The 18,669-nt window shown below is 36.1% G+C and overlaps 1 protein-coding gene across 4 annotated transcripts in view; it reads left to right on the forward strand.

Moving 5' to 3' along the window:
• The window catches only part of TTC7B (tetratricopeptide repeat domain 7B), a 145,998-nt gene that overhangs the window by 26,368 nt on the left and 100,961 nt on the right, over nt 1-18,669 (forward strand). For 2 of the 4 annotated variants that reach the window (XM_061359930.1, XM_061359932.1), the window contains exons 4-6: nt 6,428-6,558; nt 8,662-8,783; nt 9,161-9,184. In XM_061359930.1, the coding sequence (XP_061215914.1) occupies nt 6,428-6,558; nt 8,662-8,783; nt 9,161-9,184 (277 nt within the window). The remainder of the gene's footprint in view (nt 1-6,427; nt 6,559-8,661; nt 8,784-9,160; nt 9,185-18,669) is intronic. The other 2 variants (XM_061359931.1, XM_061359933.1) reach the window with 1 other exon arrangement.

The following is an 18,669-nucleotide window of genomic DNA, read 5'->3' on the forward strand; positions in this document are numbered from 1 at the left end:
ATTTTGATGCAGTGCTTCTGAGTAATGACTCTGTATAAGTATGGTAGAAGGTGTTATGTGGGATAGAGTATTAATAAAATCATAGTTTTGGTATTAAATAAGAATTTTCTTCGATTTCAGACCTACTTGAAGAAACTGAGTGGGGCAAATGTCCTATAAAACAGTGAAATGAAAAGATGGAGCTTTTCAAATCAATAGACCACTTTAGTATTTGCGAAAACAGGAGACTACTTGTTTGAATCCATTGGTTAGTTTTTCCCCCATCTGCTTTAAATTACATTTGACACTATAGCAGAGGAAAAGCATCCGATAAAGCAGTTTTCTAAAGCAAAATGTCTATGTTTGGAGGTGCCAGCTTATTTCAAGAGGGTGTCATGAGGGGAAGAAAGATGGACATAAAAGGAGGACATTGCTGAGGAGATGGGCGGGTTTGTATGACTGTTGTCACAAGGTTTTAGCCTGAAAGCAGGTGTAATAATGTTGCTGGCACCAGCTCCCAGAAGCTGTTGCCCTTCATTTTTCTGTAGTAGCACTTAGAGGTAGGTCCACTCCTGTGACCTACTGTCTTAATCTGCAGTTTAAAGAAGCAGCACAGTAAAAGCAGATTTTTATTGTTTTTTTTTCTTTCGCCACAGATGTAGCTTAGACATTAGTCCCAGTTGTTAGAGTTGTTTTACACAACAGGAACAAAGTTAAGAAATGAGGCAGGGGGAGGAAGAGGGAAGGACAGTCTTTGAGATTGTGGTGGCAAATCTTGGTTTAAAGCAAAATGTAAGGGGGTTTGCGTATTTCTGGCTGTGTTAGTTGATATTTAAGTACCTGCTTAGGAATCATAGACTAACAGAATAGTTTGGGTTAGAGGGATGTTTAAGATCAACTAGTTCCAACCTCTCTGCTATAGGCAGGGACACCTCCCACTAGACCAGCTTGCTCAAAGCCCTGTCAAACCTGGCCTTGAACGCTGACGGGGATGGGGCAGCCACAGCTTTTCTGGGCAACCTGTGCCAGCACTTCTCCACCCTCACAGTACAAAATACCTTTCTAATGTCTAATCTTGATCTACCCTCTGTCAGCTTAAAGCCATTCCCCTTTGTTATATCACTATATGCCCATGTCAGAAGACCCTCTCCAAATTTCTTGTAGGCTCCTTTTAGGCACTGGAAGCTGCTCTAAGGTCTCCCAAGAGCCTTCTCTTCTCCAGGCTGAACAAGCCCAACCCCTCTAAGACTGTCTCCTTAGGAGAGGTGCTCCAGCCCTCTGATAATCATCATGGCCCTCCCCTGACCCACTCCAACAAGTCCACATGCTTCTTATGACTATCTTCTGATAAATAGCAGGTTCCCTTGTTATAAGAAGTTAATTTTGTCTCTTCAGTATCCGTTTGTTTACTTTCTTCACTAGATCTGTTTAATTGGCAATGCTCTGTTCTGACACTAAGGAAAATTTTAACTTGCCAAGAACTGAAATAAGGTAAGTTAGGAATCTGTAAAGAAGTAATTAAAGACTGTATATGTCTGGCTTCCCCCTCCACCTTTTTCGTGTTGTGCTTGTGTAGCTAGCTTCAACTTTTCCTACTCCCGTTCCTTACCAACCAGAAAAAATGCTGTTACCATACAGAAGCCTGTATTTAGAATCCATTTTAATAATGGCTGAAGCTAATATTCTCCTAGGGATATGGCCTCTGGGAACAGGACACTTAATTTTTTGCAAGTTTTCAGCAGCATACTAATAAGGTAATATACTGGAAACCACACATAGGCATTATTCAAATACTGTGCATGGCAATATTTGCTATGTTTCAAAGCAATTTCTGTTTGCTTATGGAAGCAGAGATGAGATGCATGCACAGTGGGATATTGAGGTGTTAATTTGGGGAGGTGCAACTTGTTGGTAACTCTGAAATAACAAGTATGTATTTAACTGGGAAATAAACTTATTGAACATGATTCTGATACTGCTGCATAAGTCAAATGACAGAATTGAAAAATGAATTTATAATATTTGGTGTTACAACTTAGTGAATATTTTTACAAATGCTCATAGATGAACATAGCAATTTACAGGTCTGGTGTTTCTTAAAGTCTGCAACTTTGTAAGCTTGATTTTGATAAAGAAATAGAATTTATATTTAATGCAGTGTAAACATTAGTAGATTACTCCAGGTATCCATCAAGATGGCTGTGTTGTATTACAATAACAAATTCTTGTTAAGTATTTGAGGGTTGTCATCTGTAAGTTAGACTGTGACATTACAGGATTGTAGCTTTATTGCCGTAGGCCATTTTACGTCTCATATTGCCTGTTCAAGTAACCATGTTTATATTTAGATGATGTATGTTGAGAAAGGTGAGACTGTATTTACTACTGCTGACCCATATTCAAATTTAATGTTGTATTTACCAAGTTAAATGATTGGCTATTAATTATTTTTATTTACAGAAACATGTAAATACTCATTAAGTTCAGTGGAAGTGTCAGGTGCATGTGAATTGCTACTGTGCAGTTAGCAGAAGATGCTGCACTTAACTTTAATCATATATGACTGTAATGGGATCCTGTACGCTTCTAGCTTGTGGCAGCAACCAAGCAGCCCTTCACTGAAGAATGCTAAATGAAAGCTGTTTTAGTAATTATGCTGGGGATCTCTAGCCTCAGTAGGCAATGGGTCAAGAATTCCAGTTCCCTCCTCCTGTATTGCTGTGCAAATGTTGCAGCCTGTCAGGAGGCAGTTTGCAGGCCACAGCTAGGTAGCCAGTGCCATAGATAATTCAAACTTTTTTAAAGCTTGTCTTTCCCCTGTCTGTTTTTATGACTTCTGCCCTGTCTGAGCAGGGAGTGGGGGGAGCCCAGGAGTTTGTCCTGCTTGTCACAGTTCTGCTTTTAGCTCTGGTATTTGAAGTCCAAACACTGAATGAAAACAATATATTTCGTATTAAAATAGACTTCCTTAGGACTTTAGTGTTTTTCTAGTTCTTAGTTTCTTTCAAATCTCTAGAATTTCTTCAGGGTCTTGCCTTTGCAAGAGTAAGGAGAGGAAGATAATGCTGGGCCAAAGTGAAAGATAAGTAATTCTGGCCTTTTTTCTTATGACACAGGAAAAACTGGTGTCACAGTGGAGCCTGGTCTTTTTTCCTCAGAGGTTCTTGTATGAACAGTCCTGACAATTTACAGCAAAATACCTTAAATTCCATAGTTAATCCATCTCCTTTCTCCTGAGAGAACAGCTTCCTTGATGTAATTTAAGTATCAGGCATACTCTTTTTTTGTACAAATACTGTTTGTTGCTGTTTTGCTCTTCTGACAACTTAGAGTTACTTTGCAAAACATGTGAGCTTGACTAGTACATGAATTGAATTCATTTCACTGCTTCTGACTTTCTTTTCCCCTCAGGAGTCAGCTTGCTTGATATCAGGACTAGATATGTACGAGATAAGTGTCTTCTCAAAATAAATCTGACCCAGTTTGTTGGAAGCTTTTACTTGAAGGTGTTTTTGACTGGAGACTTAAACTTAAAAGCCATGAATATCAAAGTCATCATATCAATTGATGTGATATTCTTGAATGCAGAATAAAACAAAATAAACACTGAAAGTTAAACAAGCCAACAGCTATGACCTTTACAACAGATGCAATATTTTGTAGCTGTAATATGTACCTCTTTTCCCAAATATCTCAAGGCAGTTTATAAACAGTTGAAGAAATTCTTGCCCTTTTGATGGAGAATAACGAAGATTCCTGCCTGGTAGGTGTGGGAGGAAGCACAAAGAGTAGACCTGACTTGTCTGAATACATGAAAAAGTCATCAGCAGATGGTTCAGTGATTTGTATTTCTTTGAAACTCATGTGTTTCTCAGTTCTGTATGTTACTATTTGCTTTTTCTTTTATTTAAGGGCATAGTGTAATAATCTCTATTTTAATTAACTTTTTATCATCTCTCAGTATTCTTATGAAGAAAGGGGCAGTATATTATGTGGTTGTCGTTGTGTTGCTACTTATATCTGTTAAAATTAAATGATACTTTTATGTACTTTAATACATTTTTTCTTAAATTTAATCTGTATTTAAGAAAAAAATTGAACAGGTAGTCTGGAGGGTTTCTAGTTTTAACTTGTTACAGAAATCATAGTTTATTCAGGGGTTTTCTTCTAATTGGTATGTTTTAGTTCTCAATACAGTATTAAATTGTTATTATTCCTTCTATTATCAAAACAAATATAGTGTCCAAACTGTTAAGTGGTCACTGCAGGGTAGTTCTCCAAATTAAATTTCTACTCCAAAGCATTGTGTGTTTAAAATGTATATACTTTCCCAGATTGTGCCTTAAAGAAAATTCTCAGCTAAAATGAGAGGATGTTCTTATAGTGAGTTTTTCAGATTAAAAAGATTATAGTTGTGACCATAAAGTATAAAAATAGAAATAATAAATCCAAGTCAATTCTACAAATAGCCAGTTGAGTAATATGTTTCATGTAGTGGAGGATTACTGTGAGGCACTGGCTGTTCATGTCATGGGAGAGAAGGGGTGGGGAGGAGTGATCCGCTTAACAACTATCTCGTGCTTTCAGTCATTTGACATTTTTACTGCAGCTCGTTTATTGTATTTTATGGCCACCTCTAAGTCAGTTTGGAGGTTTTTGTGTAGAACATGGCAAACTTTCTATCGAGCATCAGTATTGCATTTAGATCTTATCAGTAGGTCCATTCATGTGTACTACAGTACCAGAATAACTGACCTTTTTCTGTAGTTTAATCTTGTTGCTTTTGGGTCTATGATTTACAGTTAGCAAAAAGCCTCTTTGATACATGCTATTTGACAATATGAAAGAAAGCAGATTAGCATAGGCTATTCTAGACTTATTTTCAAATATAGTTAATTTTTAGAGACATGTTGGGTGAGAATCATAACGTGTCAGAAAAGTCTGGTGTCTGTTGTACTCAGGCTAGGCAGGTTTGTGTATTTGTTCCGCTTTAGGAATGTGTATTTTGAAAAGTATATTGAATTTTGTTTTGTCTTTAGCAGAGCAGTTAGTACTGGAGTCAGGATTGTGTACTTACTGTATATCTAGCAAATAGAGCTGTAGAATATGTGTTGATTGTACTGGTGAAAGGGTAGATTGGAGGGTAAAAGTGGCCAACAAACCCTTAAGGCATCCTCTCAAGCCAGAAACACAGCTTGGTGGGGTTTTTTTAATGCAGATCAATTATACATCTACAGGGAGATATTGAAAATTAATAGGCATTTTAAAAGAATCTGGAGGTCATAAATATTGCATAGTTCTGAGTTTATTAATAAACAAATTCCAGCTTCCATGGCTATGTCTTCCCAAGTTGTTTTAGTAAGAAAACTGATATAATTCCAATAAAACATACTGTGCCCACCACTGATGGACAGAAATCTTTCGATAAACTAGTCTCCAAATTAGGGTTTTGCACTACCTGGCTTTCTACAGACATCTGTGCAATATATAACTATGTTTTGTTGTTGTTTTTGGTTTCAGTTGCTTCAGCAGTGGATTCTCAAAACTATGGATGATGAATTGAGAATATGTTCATTTAAATTGTGCATTATATTAATGTGTGAACTGTTGAAGGCACTTTAGCATCAACATTTACTGCTGACAGGCTGGAAGAATGACCTGGAATAAATTGCTTAAGAAAATGTAGAAAGTGCTATATTTCAATACAAACAATTATTCAAATAAATACAAGATGGGGTAACTGACAAGGCAGTTGGCCTGCAGAATATGATCTGTTAATCTGTTACAGGTCACAGACAGAAGACAATGTTTTACTGATATATAAGGGAAGGCACTAAAGTTCTCCTGATGTGTATTTTCATTTTTATTTTTAAGTATCCTATATCAAAATGAGGAATCTTCTCTACTCCGTGCTGTTGAGACCTTGACTGGAGGTGTGTATCCAGTTTTGGTACAGTTAGTCAAAAGAGAGGTAATCAGTTAGAGAGTGTCTGGAGGAGACAAAAATGATTACCTGACAAGGAAGCATGAAAAGAGAAATAAGGGACAATTTGACATATTGCCTTGAGTACTCTTCTTCACCCTACCTTGGTTTCTGTGATCACTCTGGAAAAGTGAAGAGATATTCAGTAATTTAAAACTGGTACAGAGAAACACTAGGCTTTTTTGTGGTAGACTGTCATAATGTCTTTTAAATTAAAATCACTTAAAACAATGCTGCTTCTAGTTTCATAATTACTCAGGTTAGTCACTGTTAGTTATATGTTCATTAGTGTCTGTATCAGAGGACCATACCTTCAAGTTTTTTGTAATTTTTCTTTTTAATTTGTTTCTTCTTCTGATCAAAGGGTCTTAGCCTGTACTAATCTTTAGGTGTACTACTCTATGACATTATTTTTTGAACTCTTCATTTGAAATTTTATTTATTATTTATTCCCTCCCTGCCCAGGTCTCTGTCTTGAGAAGTTGCCAATTTCTTCTTCAGCCAGCAACCTCCATGTGGACCGTGAACAGGAAATCATTACATGCTACGAGAAGGCTGGGGATATTGCTCTTCTGTACCTTCAGGAGATAGAAAGGGTAAGCTGGGATGATCTGCTTAATTGAAGAATTGTGTGGCTCATTTTTCACTGATGTGGTGTTACCAGTGTTTTAGTAGCTCAATTCAACTCAGTAAAAATAAAAGACACCTGATATGGTTTTTCTTAGGACTGCAATGCACATTTACAATTGGACAAAAATTAATGTGCCTTAATGGATGTCTGGTAGCTGTCCTTCTGAATTTTCTCTCATTCTGAGCTCTTAGAAAATAGTGCTAGTAGTCTAAAAAGCGACAGGGCTCCTCTGAACTGCCATGTATATTCAAGATGCTCATTTGTGGCCTCTTCTTACCCTGTGGTAGTTCATGTATGAAAATGGGATTATGGTGTCTTTCAGATACACGTCAGAATATGTACATTGTTTACATACATTCACTAGCATTTGCAGGTAATTCTTAAAAAGAAGTCAGTTGAGAATGAAGCTATGAAGACTGAAAATTGATCTTGTTGCTGATTTGGAGCCAGTAACTTAACTGCTTTTAAATCCTCTTCTATAAAACTACTTGGCAGTAACATTCTGAAATAACGTTGTACCTATCAGCAAGACACTCAGGGTATTTTTGGTGAGTCCAGAATATCGTCTGAAAGTATGTTTGCTTCAACTAATAGGCCAAATCCTATGACAAGGAAAAAATCAGATATCATAGCCAGATAAATGTATGATTTTAAAACATAGATGAACTTCAGATAAATCTTAATAATTTTGTAAATGGGATCAGGACAGTATTCTTGGAATTGATGGTTGATTTTTCACTTTAATTAGTATATTACTCACTGTATGTATGCAACTACAGATACTGTTAAAATCAGAGGTACTAGATGTGTAGGAGATCTGATTTTTATTGATGAAAGCTTATATATCTGGGCTTCATAATGGTAGACAACATACAACTTATGGCTCTGCAGAATATTAGGCAAGTTATTGCTATTTCTTTTCCTCCCGTTTTCTAAGTTATGGATTATGAATTATGGAAATTTCAGGTTAGGCAGTTTATTTGTAAAGAGCATTATGCCCTGTGATTTAAATGCTTCAGGCTTTGTCTGTATTCAGAGGGATACACAGGCTATTTTATTTCCTCCTCTTATTTTATTTTACACTGTTAACCTTGTCTGCTGTTTCTTACCACTTAGCAGTGGTAAGCTTTAAGTGTTATAAATGCTTTTTCTTTTTTTTTTTTTTTTTAATAAAAGAAAATTTGTTTCTTGGAGTTACATACTATTGCACTTTATTTAGACTTTGAGATATGTCTGGAAAAAATACAGTACACTTGGAGCTCTATTCTTTGGCTTGTTGATGCTATTAGAATTGAAGCAAGCTAGCAATATCAGTCTGACCCTCTTTTAACACACCTATTGCTTATAAGACCCAGGCTTTTCCTTTGAAAGTTGTTTTTGAAGGGCTTATTGGAATCAGTTAGGGACAGACAAACAAAAAGAAATGGGAAGAAAACTTTGAGATGGGGAAAGAAAAGTAAGTCACAGTGCTTTTTAAATAGATAAACATTTATTTTCTGAGGTTTTTTTCTTTGGGCTTTTTGTTTGTTTTGTTACTGTCTTTAAGTGGCTAGTAGGCTATGTGTGGTGAATATGATGGCAAATGAAAGCTGATAGCTCTCCATTTTGAGAGATATTTTTAATGTTGATGTTATATAAATCATTTCTAATTTATTGTTTTTAATTACTCTGGAGACCACTTTTAACCCTCTTAGTGCTTTCTGCAGCAATATTTGTTTACCTAACAGGGGTTTAGATATTGAGTACCATCACCTCCTGCTATTGGTTAAGGTTACATATATGCCATTTCATATAATTATTTTTTGTATACTATTCCTCACAAAATATTCTGAGGAATTATTGTCAAATTTTCCTTAATAGCATTTCTGCTTGGTGAAAAAATTACCTTTAAGGGAATAGCCAAGAGCAAAAAGATTTATATTTCTGTGGGAATGGAGGTAAGGATAGAAATATTCTGCTAGCCAGCATCTACAAATGGAAAAGATTTCTCCAATATTAAATATTAGCTCTGTCTAAAAGTCCACAAAACTCAATTGGTTTTTTTTCTGACTTTTTTTCGTTCTTTTAGGTGATTAATGCCAATATACAAAACAGAAGCCCTAAGCCAGGGCCCACTACACATGAACAAGAACTTGGTTTTTTCCTGGAAACAGGACTTCAAAGAGCACATGTTTTATATTTCAAGAATGGGTAAGATTTGATTCTCCTTTTTGTGTTTTTGCTTTTCTGTTTTGGTTTTGTATTTGTGATTTCATTGGTGTCATAATTTTTAGCAATTGTGGGTTGGCCTCTTGTTAATAAAGTGGTATCATTTTAACTGAAATAGGAAGGCTGCCCGTATCATTCTTATTTACATGTTGTAAAATAATTTCTTCAAAGTATATTAAACTAAGTATTTTGTATTTTTACTCATTAAATGTGAGAGCTAAAAATACCATAAAGTTTATCCATTTGAAATTTCACTGTTAGAAAGTGATTGACAACATATTGAAACTCTATAATTTTGATTTTTGTAATTTTTTTTCCAAATCTCTTCAGTTTTCACTTATTTTAACATTATGCTGCAGGATAAATGTGCATGAAGATCAACAGTATGTATACAAGTATACAATTTCCTTTGTACCTGCTCTATAGATCCTTTTAGATTATGCATGGGAGATCCTTCATAGTTTAAGTAAGGCTTCCCTTAAAAGCCTAAAACTAAGTTCAGACATCACTGAAAATGAAAAAAAGAATACAACTCTCAGTTTTTAAGAGCTTCAAAGCTTGGCGCAAGTGGGTTTTAAGTACATTTCTGACATTTGTTGTTGAAATCACATAGTTTAAAAATTTGTTTACAGGGCTTCCCATTTCACTAGGAAAGCAGAAATTGGAATTCCTGACAAGACTACTCTTTTGACCAAAAATATCTCTTATCCTTTCAAATACATAAACAGGAGATGAAAGGAAATGGTGCAGTGTCTGTAAAGAGTTCGAGATTTTATTGTACTGATGGTAGGGTCACAAAAGGCTATGCAAGTTTTCAAACTGTTCAGGGTTTTCAGCATGGAAATGATTACTAAGCTTTTGAAATCTCATTCTTAAAGTAGTAAGTAGTGCTGCAGTAACACATGATCTTGAGAGTTACATTTTAGCTCTGTTTTCATCATTTAATTGCAGGAAGAATAAAATGTTCTGAAAGTTAATTTTTTTCATTTACTGGAGCTAAAAAAAAATTCCTGTTTTCGTGCCTGCACAAAAGATAAATAAGATATACTTACTGAAATAATCCCAGTGGCAATCATGGTTAAGAATAAGCTAAAAATTCCACATTTTGAAGAATTTTGATTGAAGCGCAGGAATGGAAATGGTCCATTTAATCTCACATATTGAGTGTAAAAGCAATCAGCAATAGGCAGAGCAGATTAAGATTAGCTGAGAAAACAAAACTCAACCATGCAAAAAAAAAGTCATGCAGTGGGTTATTAAGGTTATTAAGGAATACTCAGGAGTGTTTGTCCTAGACCATACCAGTTGGTCTGGTGTGAACTTTGAAAGGTTGATTTTATTCCATGTATACTTTAATCCTTCACAATGAAGCTGTTGGTTTTCTTGTTAACTCCTACATAAGCTTATAATCCTTTTTGCACTCTACTGTAGACTGGTCAGTTGCAGTTTACCAGCTAATTAGGCACGTTGCATGTTTAGTTTTCAATTTCTTCCTCCAATTTTATTGGACAGTGCTACTGTTTTTGAGGTATGAGGGAAAGTGAGCTGTTAGGGAAAATAGATTTGCGACAGTCGTTATTTTACATATTCCTGCCATTATATCCATTCTTTTCCTTTCTTAATTTAGAACCAATCCCAACTCTTTCAAAATTTCCTCATAGGGTCATTGTTCCAGGATGCAAATTATGTTGCTGCTTTTCTGGATTTTTATTTATTTATTTATTTATTTCACTTGGGTTCTCCAAAAATGAATAGAAGTTTAAATATATAGCATGCTTTTAAATACATTTAAGGATGCTGTGCATGGGTTTTAAATTTGTCATTTCTCTTAATATTAGGTTTATAGAAATTAGATTCAAGATCTTTCCATTAAGTTTTGCAACATACTTCAAATTTGTAATCTAAAATTGTAAAGATCTTATGAACATTTTCAAGGAGAGGAAATGTAGCTAGCTTTAATATAGACACTTTAGAAAGGGAAATACTTCTTTTAAATAAACTTTATTTTTCAGTTGAAACTATACATATAAAAAGTGCTTCAGTCCTGTGGAGGAGTCAAGGAATCACTAGAATTTAACTCCTTGTGAGTGATGGGGGAGAAGGAGAAAAGTGTGCCTCTGTTTTTACAGACAGACTATATCTGCTCTTGATAGTGCAGTGCAAAAAAAACAAACCCAAAAGACTCAATAGTCTGAATGGAAGAAGTTATTTTAGTGCTCTATCAAGTCTGAAATCTGAAATTAATGTTTTATTGCAGAGTGCACAGAATTTTAGTAAAGACTCAAACTCTATACCCATTTTTCACTTGGGAGAAGAGGAACATTTCACCTTGGAAATATGTAACAGAAGTTGAGGAAACTATTCTTAAAGTAGGGTTTATGTGCTTTTTAAAGAAAGTTTTAAAGTATGTAACTAAATATTTTTCTAGCTGATTAAGCAACTTCTACTTGATTTAGTAGCTGCTTTGTTAATTTCATATTGACGGAATTCAAACTCCTGATGTTGTTCCAAGAAAAACTAGAGCACAGGAACTTTGAAATTAGTACTTTAACATAGCTATTTTCAGATAAAATGCCCCTAAGAGAGAAAGGATAGCCTTTTATGTACCCAGTACTTCTTCTTTCCGAGTATTTGCTTTCTATCCATGTTATGAAGTAAGTAGGTTTTTGGTTTTGAGGTAGTAGTGGTCAGAAGAGCTTTGTGGTTGAAGTCTAAAATAAGGTCACCATCATGTGGAAATCAGACTTAGCTAGCTTTCAGAGCTTTTGTTTGTGTCTCCTCTATTTCACACCCTCTCCAAGGATATTGCTCTGTCAGAGTTCAGGATCCAGACTGCAATTTGGTCTAACCTCCATCATGGATGGAGATTTTTTTTTTTTTTGCATATAGTTGATTTTTATTGTCTTACAAAATGTTTGAGGAGCACAAAAAAACCCCAACAAACAAGCACTTTATTTACTCACGTAGAGGACTTGTCTATGCAGAAGTTGTTTCTTTTACTTGTGTTTCTTTTTCCACCATAGCACAAATAGGAATAGTGTAGGAATATAGCTCTCATGTTAGTAAGTAAGGCAGAGTGGATACAAATCAATCTGTAAGTGCTTCTGTTGCATGTATATACTGATACAGTGCTCACAGCTGGTGATCTTGCACTGACAAAATCCATAAGAGAAGGATTTATGTAAATGTGTGGCAAATGTACGTCAAGACTGTATGACCAGCTGTCTGCTGTATTAGAATACTCATCACTCTCTGAATCTCTTGAGATATTGTTGCACATTCTACATCAGTCCCAAAACAATTTAGTCACCAAGTGAAGAATACAAAATAAGATGAAATTCAAAAAAACTGAAATCCTACAAAGTATCACATTCTTTATATGTGAGATATCACTGCTGTATTGGAAAGTTAACAAAATTACTTCTGTTGCAGTTTTCAAAACAACTTTGTACTGGAGATAACTGCTTTCATGTTTGTGTGGTTAAGAAAATAAAGCAGAATACATTCAAGATAAAGACAAAAATCACTGTTTTCAAATCACTAACAAAAATGAGTTTGCAAAGAATAATATATGTCATATCAGCTGATTTCATCATCCTTATTTAAGATACTGTTCTTACTCTGTTAGTTTTCATTGGAAAAACAGAATACAGTTGAATGTGAGGGGAAATTATTATTCCCTCAGATCCTCAGATAAAATCATCCAGAATGCATTTTCTTTCAATACTTGTTGTGTTTGTTGCTCAGAATTGTGTCTTATTTTCAAGAGTTTAAAATACAATTGCATTGTTAAGTTATAGGTAAAAAATCTGGCAGTTGTACATGGAGGACTAAGGTGGATATAAACACAAGGGAATCACTTTTATTCAAGTTATTACAATTACAATTGTTACAAATAACTTTTGTAACAATTAGATATACAAAGCACACTGAAAGAGTAATGTTAGTATCTGAGTAGATGTTGAACTTTGATAATTTTAATAATTTCTAGTTGAAATTCTGACTCTAGCTCACTTTTTTTCAAGAAGATAAGTTGGAGGTTTTTAGCCCATGTACTAAAAGTCTTGCTGAATGTGGTTGTTGCTCATATTTGCAAGCTTCAAATTAAAGATTTTTTTATGTTGCACTGTGATGGGCAGCAGACAAAATTGTATTGGATCATTAAGTTGGGGAAGGAATATTTTGTGTGCTTCCGCTGCTCCCCCCAAAATGCTTTTTTTTACTGCTATAGTTAATGCTTTTGGTTTTATTTTCTACTCTGGTTTTGATATTGGTCTGCAGAACACTGCTTCACATGCCAGGTATCACATGGCATGGCTATATGTGCAGTTTTCATTTTTTTAATTCTCTTAGTTTCTTCCCTTGCAACTTGTAAGATATGGATTCATAGGATCTCGCAGGTTGAAAGAGACTCTGAGGGACCATCTGGGCCAAATCCCTGCTCAGATTGTGGCTGGTGTAGAGCAGCTTGCTCAAGACCTTGGCCAGTTTTCCTGTGTGCTGCCAAAGATGGAGTTTCAGATTCTGATGAAGTTTGGGGACTAGGTGTTTTGTGAACAATATTCATGAGATGCATCACCTGAATGTGAGCTGCAGATGGTTAATTAGCCTACAACTAATTAAGTCTTTTGAGTTTCATTCTCTCAATGCTGATTTTAGTCTAAAGAGCAGTTAGCTGTTGCTGTATGATAGTTATTTTCACCAAGAGAAAGATTTTGTTCTCTGATTGTAGTATGTGTCCATTTCTGTTAAAGCTTTAGTAATAGTTTAACATGGAGATTTTCAGTATTTGGAATTACTAAATAATTACATTAGTTCTTTTTTCGTACTGAAAAGTTTTTTAAGGAAATACTGCATGTGTTTTCATCACAGTAGTGATAAGGGGAACTTGGCTCTTGGAAGAACTAAGAGACTAATTCTGTTCAGACCTTCAATACAAAAACAACTAAAACCCCCTCAAAACAATAATAATAATAAAATAAACCAAACCACCCCCACCAAAACCCCCTAATGCTAGAGGACAATTCATCTTTATCTTAAATAATAATAATTTATAAGCTATTTTTACAAAGAGTTATCAGACCACTTTGAGTGTTAAACACTTCCTCTTAAGCTGTAGGCAGTGCTGTACCAATTGAGTAGTATCAGCATGTTTATATATTAAAAAATGAGTGAACAAATACAGTGCTGAGAAAAGCTGAATACTGTGCAGGTGTTTGAGGCTGCATGTGTCTGGTTTCATTTGTTATTGAGATTAAAAGCGTTTGAAAACTCATCAGTTCTTTCAAAGTCTCCATTACTCGTATTAGTTTCTTGTCATTGTCCAAGCAATTCAAAAAGTTATTTCTAATTTTTTTAAGCTATTAAACAGTATTGGACTGACCATGGTTGAGTATTCACTGCTGTAAATACCTTGGAGACATAATACATGTTACAGAAATGCTAGCCACAAGCTGAAGCTTGAAAGGCAGGCAAGCTCTCCTTGTATGTTTTCAGATGAATACTGGAAAATTCCTGTTCCCTCCCCCTGATTACATGTCCTTTCCTTATAAGATATGTAACTGCCAGGATAAAGTGCTATACAGCCAGTTTACTGAGGAGGCTTGTAATGTTGTTGTGTTGGGGTTTTGGTTTGATTTGTGTTTTGTGTGTGGTTTTTGGTTTGGTTTGTTTTGGGTTTTTTTTGTAGACATGAAGGCATTTTGGTGTTTGTAGTGAAAAAGTTTTGTTTGGGTTTTAATGAAATAGTTTTGTTTGTGTTTGATACACCTCTTAAATCTGACCTTTTCTGCCTCTCACATTCTCTTTCCAATGCTGGCCCATTTTCCCGAAAGACCTTTTTCTTAATTCCCATTTGATAGGCTGTATTTTAAGCATGAGAAGGTAAAAGCAACACTACCTTCTCTAGGTGTATGGTGCCTTGTCCATTTTATTCCGGTCCTGTGTGTAAACATAGTATGTATGTATAAATAATTTTGATAAAGTTTCAGTGCCTTTTTGTTTACCAAATCCCTACCTTACTGAACATGGGTATTTTAAAATAGTTTCTTTGGAAACAAGTAGCTCCTCTTGTAGAAATTATGTGCAAAGAGATGCATGTCTGTCTGGTCAGCAACTCAGCAGTGAAGTAACCTCATTTACTTCACTGTGATATTTTTATAAGACTATTGGCAGGGTGTTCTATAAGAGGTGTTCCTATGTTCTCCTTCCTGGAAGAAGTGTTGCTGTAAACCTCATGCTTAGGAGTGCTGCATGCCTTCCTACCTGCAATGAATGAACAGAGGAGTGTGAAGAAAGGTGGTTACTTATGAATATTCTGCTTCTATGTTTTGCACAGGATTTTCTTTCCAGAAAGTATTGTCCCTGTTTGTAGGTAAAATTATTTTGTGTGGTGTATATAGTATGAGTTTGGAGAGCTCTGTCTCTCCCTGCCTTTCCCCAAGTTAATGTATTCAATTACAGTAAATGCTGGTTCATAATAAATTTGAAGAGTGTCAAAATAAAAGACAGCTCAGTAAGCATGTTCAGAATTGCTATTACATGCAAAAGAGGAAAGGAAATCTTGTCCTCTGTTCTACTTTTGTTTAGTATAACAGCCTGATAGCAAATACAAGGCAATATGAGGACAAAACTCTTATTAAGTACACTGATGAATAAATGGCACATAAACAACTTAAAGTGGTGGAAGACTCTGTGTGTTCTTCCAATTTTGACATCTCTAGCTAACCAGAAGCAGTAGCTTCAAAATCAAGCACCTCCAGGGGTTACCATGAGATTTAGAAAATCAGAAGGTTAAGATAACCTTTTTAAGTTGTTTTTCTTTTCTTTCTTCTTCATCTCCTGATTATTTTTCAATATCACTTTGTACTGTTATCATAGTGCTGTTCTCACTTGGCAGTCCAGTGTATTACTCTTTGGCTTTCAAGTTGGTCAAGCATATCCAAGATACAACATCTTTGGTGTCACCACTGGGAGGGCTCACCTACACACAGTGCTCAGGGTTTGGCCTTGTTTATTGTTGCTCAGTATTGTCTTAAGTACCTGATGTGTTGCTTTAGATTAGCTCTTTGGGTTTTACCAGTGTTACACTTTTGTTGATGCATCCCTGCTCTTTTGTTGATGCTTAAAATCTTGCATCTTATCAGAGTATACTCCCTCTATGATTTCTCCTTCTGATTTCTGACCTTTGAGTCTTTGAGATAGGTAGTGAAACCATGCCCATGGTCACTGATGAAGTTCTCCATGGTTTTAATAAGATTGATATTAAACTGAGTGGCGTCCTATGTCTTCTGTTTGGTATTCTAAACAAAATCACCTTTAGGGCTGCACGTTCTCATTATTGATCTGTAGGAGGCTTTATATAAAAAAAAAAAATAGGTAAAATAACTATAAATTTTATGACAGTACAAATTGACTTATGTGTAATACCGTGTTGAGTATTTGCCAGAGTAAATTCTGTTTACTTTATTCCCTTGGTTAACTTATTTCGTAGTAAAACTTTCTGATATGTTTAGCACTTTTTTTTGCGAGTTCAAGAATGAGCCTTTTTTGTTTATGATTTCCTTTGACACCATCTTAATCTACCCCTATTTCTTCTTCTGACTAAATCTCTGCTTGAAAGAAGAAACTTGAAAAATTATAGGAGGTAAAGGGCAAGACTTCTAATGTACTGTTTCCAGTAACTGGAGAAAGCCTTTTGTGAATCTGGTCCTTGTGCTGTAATAGTTGAATCTGGTACTTACTGCATATATGTGCACATATATACGTGTATATAGTGTGTTGTATATATATGCTTAATTGAAAGAACATCTAGGAGGAGCTGAGGTGATGGTGTCAAGAGAAGTAGTAAACAAAATGTGTAGCAGAGTCTTCTGTGGAGTCATTCTTTCTCCAAAACAGCAGAAAATAAACAGTAAGGAAATGACAGCTTTCTGTCCTTTTAGTGAGCTGAACTGTTTTGCTGCAAGGTTTGATAATTGCTGGTGGTGCTGTGAGAAAAGGGATAGGACCATGCAAGGGTGGGTTGGAAGATGTGAAAAAGGAAGAATGGTGGAATAAGGGAACAAACACAAAGAGAGAATAATGGGGAGAATAAGACCTTCCACTTTCAGTAGGAAACCATTGGGTAGACCTAATTGTTAGTGGAACTACATTCTAAACAGTAAGTGTTCCCATTTTGAATGCATGAATGCAAGAATTGCTGCTTGATTGGGCTTGTTTATGTGTAATGGCACACTGAAGATGTTTCATTTATAAGCCCAAACATTCAAGCACCAAGCAAACATGATCTGTAGTGAATTTGAGGTACCTGGGATTTCTTTTTCTGCGTGAGTTAACAGTGGGTAAATTGAGAAGTGTATCATGATGCTTTTTATTTTAAGTGCACTTAAAAAAAGAGTAGTTTACATTCTTGCAGGAACGGATTTTCCACATGTTATTCAGAAAGTAATACAAGGGAAAATCAATGTTTTGTAGAAATTATATGGTATTGTGAGAATTTTCAAAGTATAAGTATGAAAGGAAGAGAGGGAAATGTGAGACAGAACACATAACTGTCTGATGTTCAGACTGTGTTGCCTTTTGGAGATAAATATCTAAACCTTACCAGGATGTTTTCTTGAGGTGGCTTGGATTGCATTAGGTCAATCATCTTTCTAATTGTGACTAGAATTATGCTTCCGTGCTCCTCCTCTCCTTAAACCTGAGGGAAAACGTGCAGATATTAGTCACATCTGAAGCATCATCAGTTGCATAGAAGACTTAGCCTTGTCCACTTGGTCAGACCTTTAATAAAGTTATTGCAGAAAGCCATAAGATTTCATTCCTTCTAAATTGTAGGGCTATATAAAGCAAAAGCTCTAGTATGGTAATTGGCATGTCTCAGTATTAGGATATTATTCTGTTACTGCTGAAGAGTTTTATGTCTTGATTTGTCATGTTTCTTGCCTTTTGGTCGTATAGTAACTTGATTCAGTGTAAAATACTTTCTCATCTTATAGACTCATAGAATAGTGAGGGTTGGAAAGGACCTTAAGATCATCAAGTTCCAACCCCCACTGCCATGGGCAGGGACACCTCACCCTAAACCATATCACCCGAGGCCTCGTCCAACCTGGCCTTGAACACTGCCAGGGATGGAGCATTCACAACCTCCTTGGGCAACCTATTCCAGTGCCTCACCACCCTAACAGGAAAGAATTTCCTCCTTATATCCAATCTAAACTTCCCCTGTTTAAGTTTTAACCCATTACCCCTTGTCCTACCACTACAGTCCCTAATGAAGAGTCCCTCTGCAGCATCCCTATATGCCCCCTTCAGATACTGGAAGGCTGCTATGAGGTCTCCATGCAGCCTTCTCTTCTCCAGGCTGAACAGCCCCAGCTTTCTCAGCCTGTCTTCCTATGGGAGGTGCTCCAGTCCCCTGATCATCCTCGTGGCCCTCCTCTGGACTTGTTCCAGGAGTTCCATGTCCTTTTTATGTTGAGGACACCAGAACTGTACACAATACTCCAAGTGAGGTCTCACAAGAGCAGAATAAAGGGGCAGGATCACCTCCTTCGACCTGCTGGTCACACTCCTTTTGATGCAGCCCAGGATACGGTTGGCTTTCTGGGCTGCAAGGGCACACTGAAGGTGGCTCATGTTCATTTTTTCATCGACCAGCACCCCCAAGTCCTTCTCCGCAGGGCTGCTCTGAATCTCTTCTCTGCCCAACCTGTAGCTGTGCCTGGGATTGCTCCAACCCAGGTGTAGGACCTTGCACTTGTCATGGTTAAACTTCATGAGGTTGGCATCAGCCCACCTCACAAGCATGTCAAGGTCCCTCTGGATGGCATTCCTTCCCTCCAGCGTATCAACCGAACCACAC

Source organism: Neopsephotus bourkii, unplaced genomic scaffold (genome assembly GCF_033783945.1).
Source record: "Neopsephotus bourkii isolate Nb327-2 ecotype Australia unplaced genomic scaffold, CSIRO-AGI_Nbou_v1 NB_998, whole genome shotgun sequence".
In the NCBI taxonomy this organism is placed as follows: Eukaryota; Metazoa; Chordata; class Aves; order Psittaciformes; family Psittacidae; genus Neopsephotus; species Neopsephotus bourkii.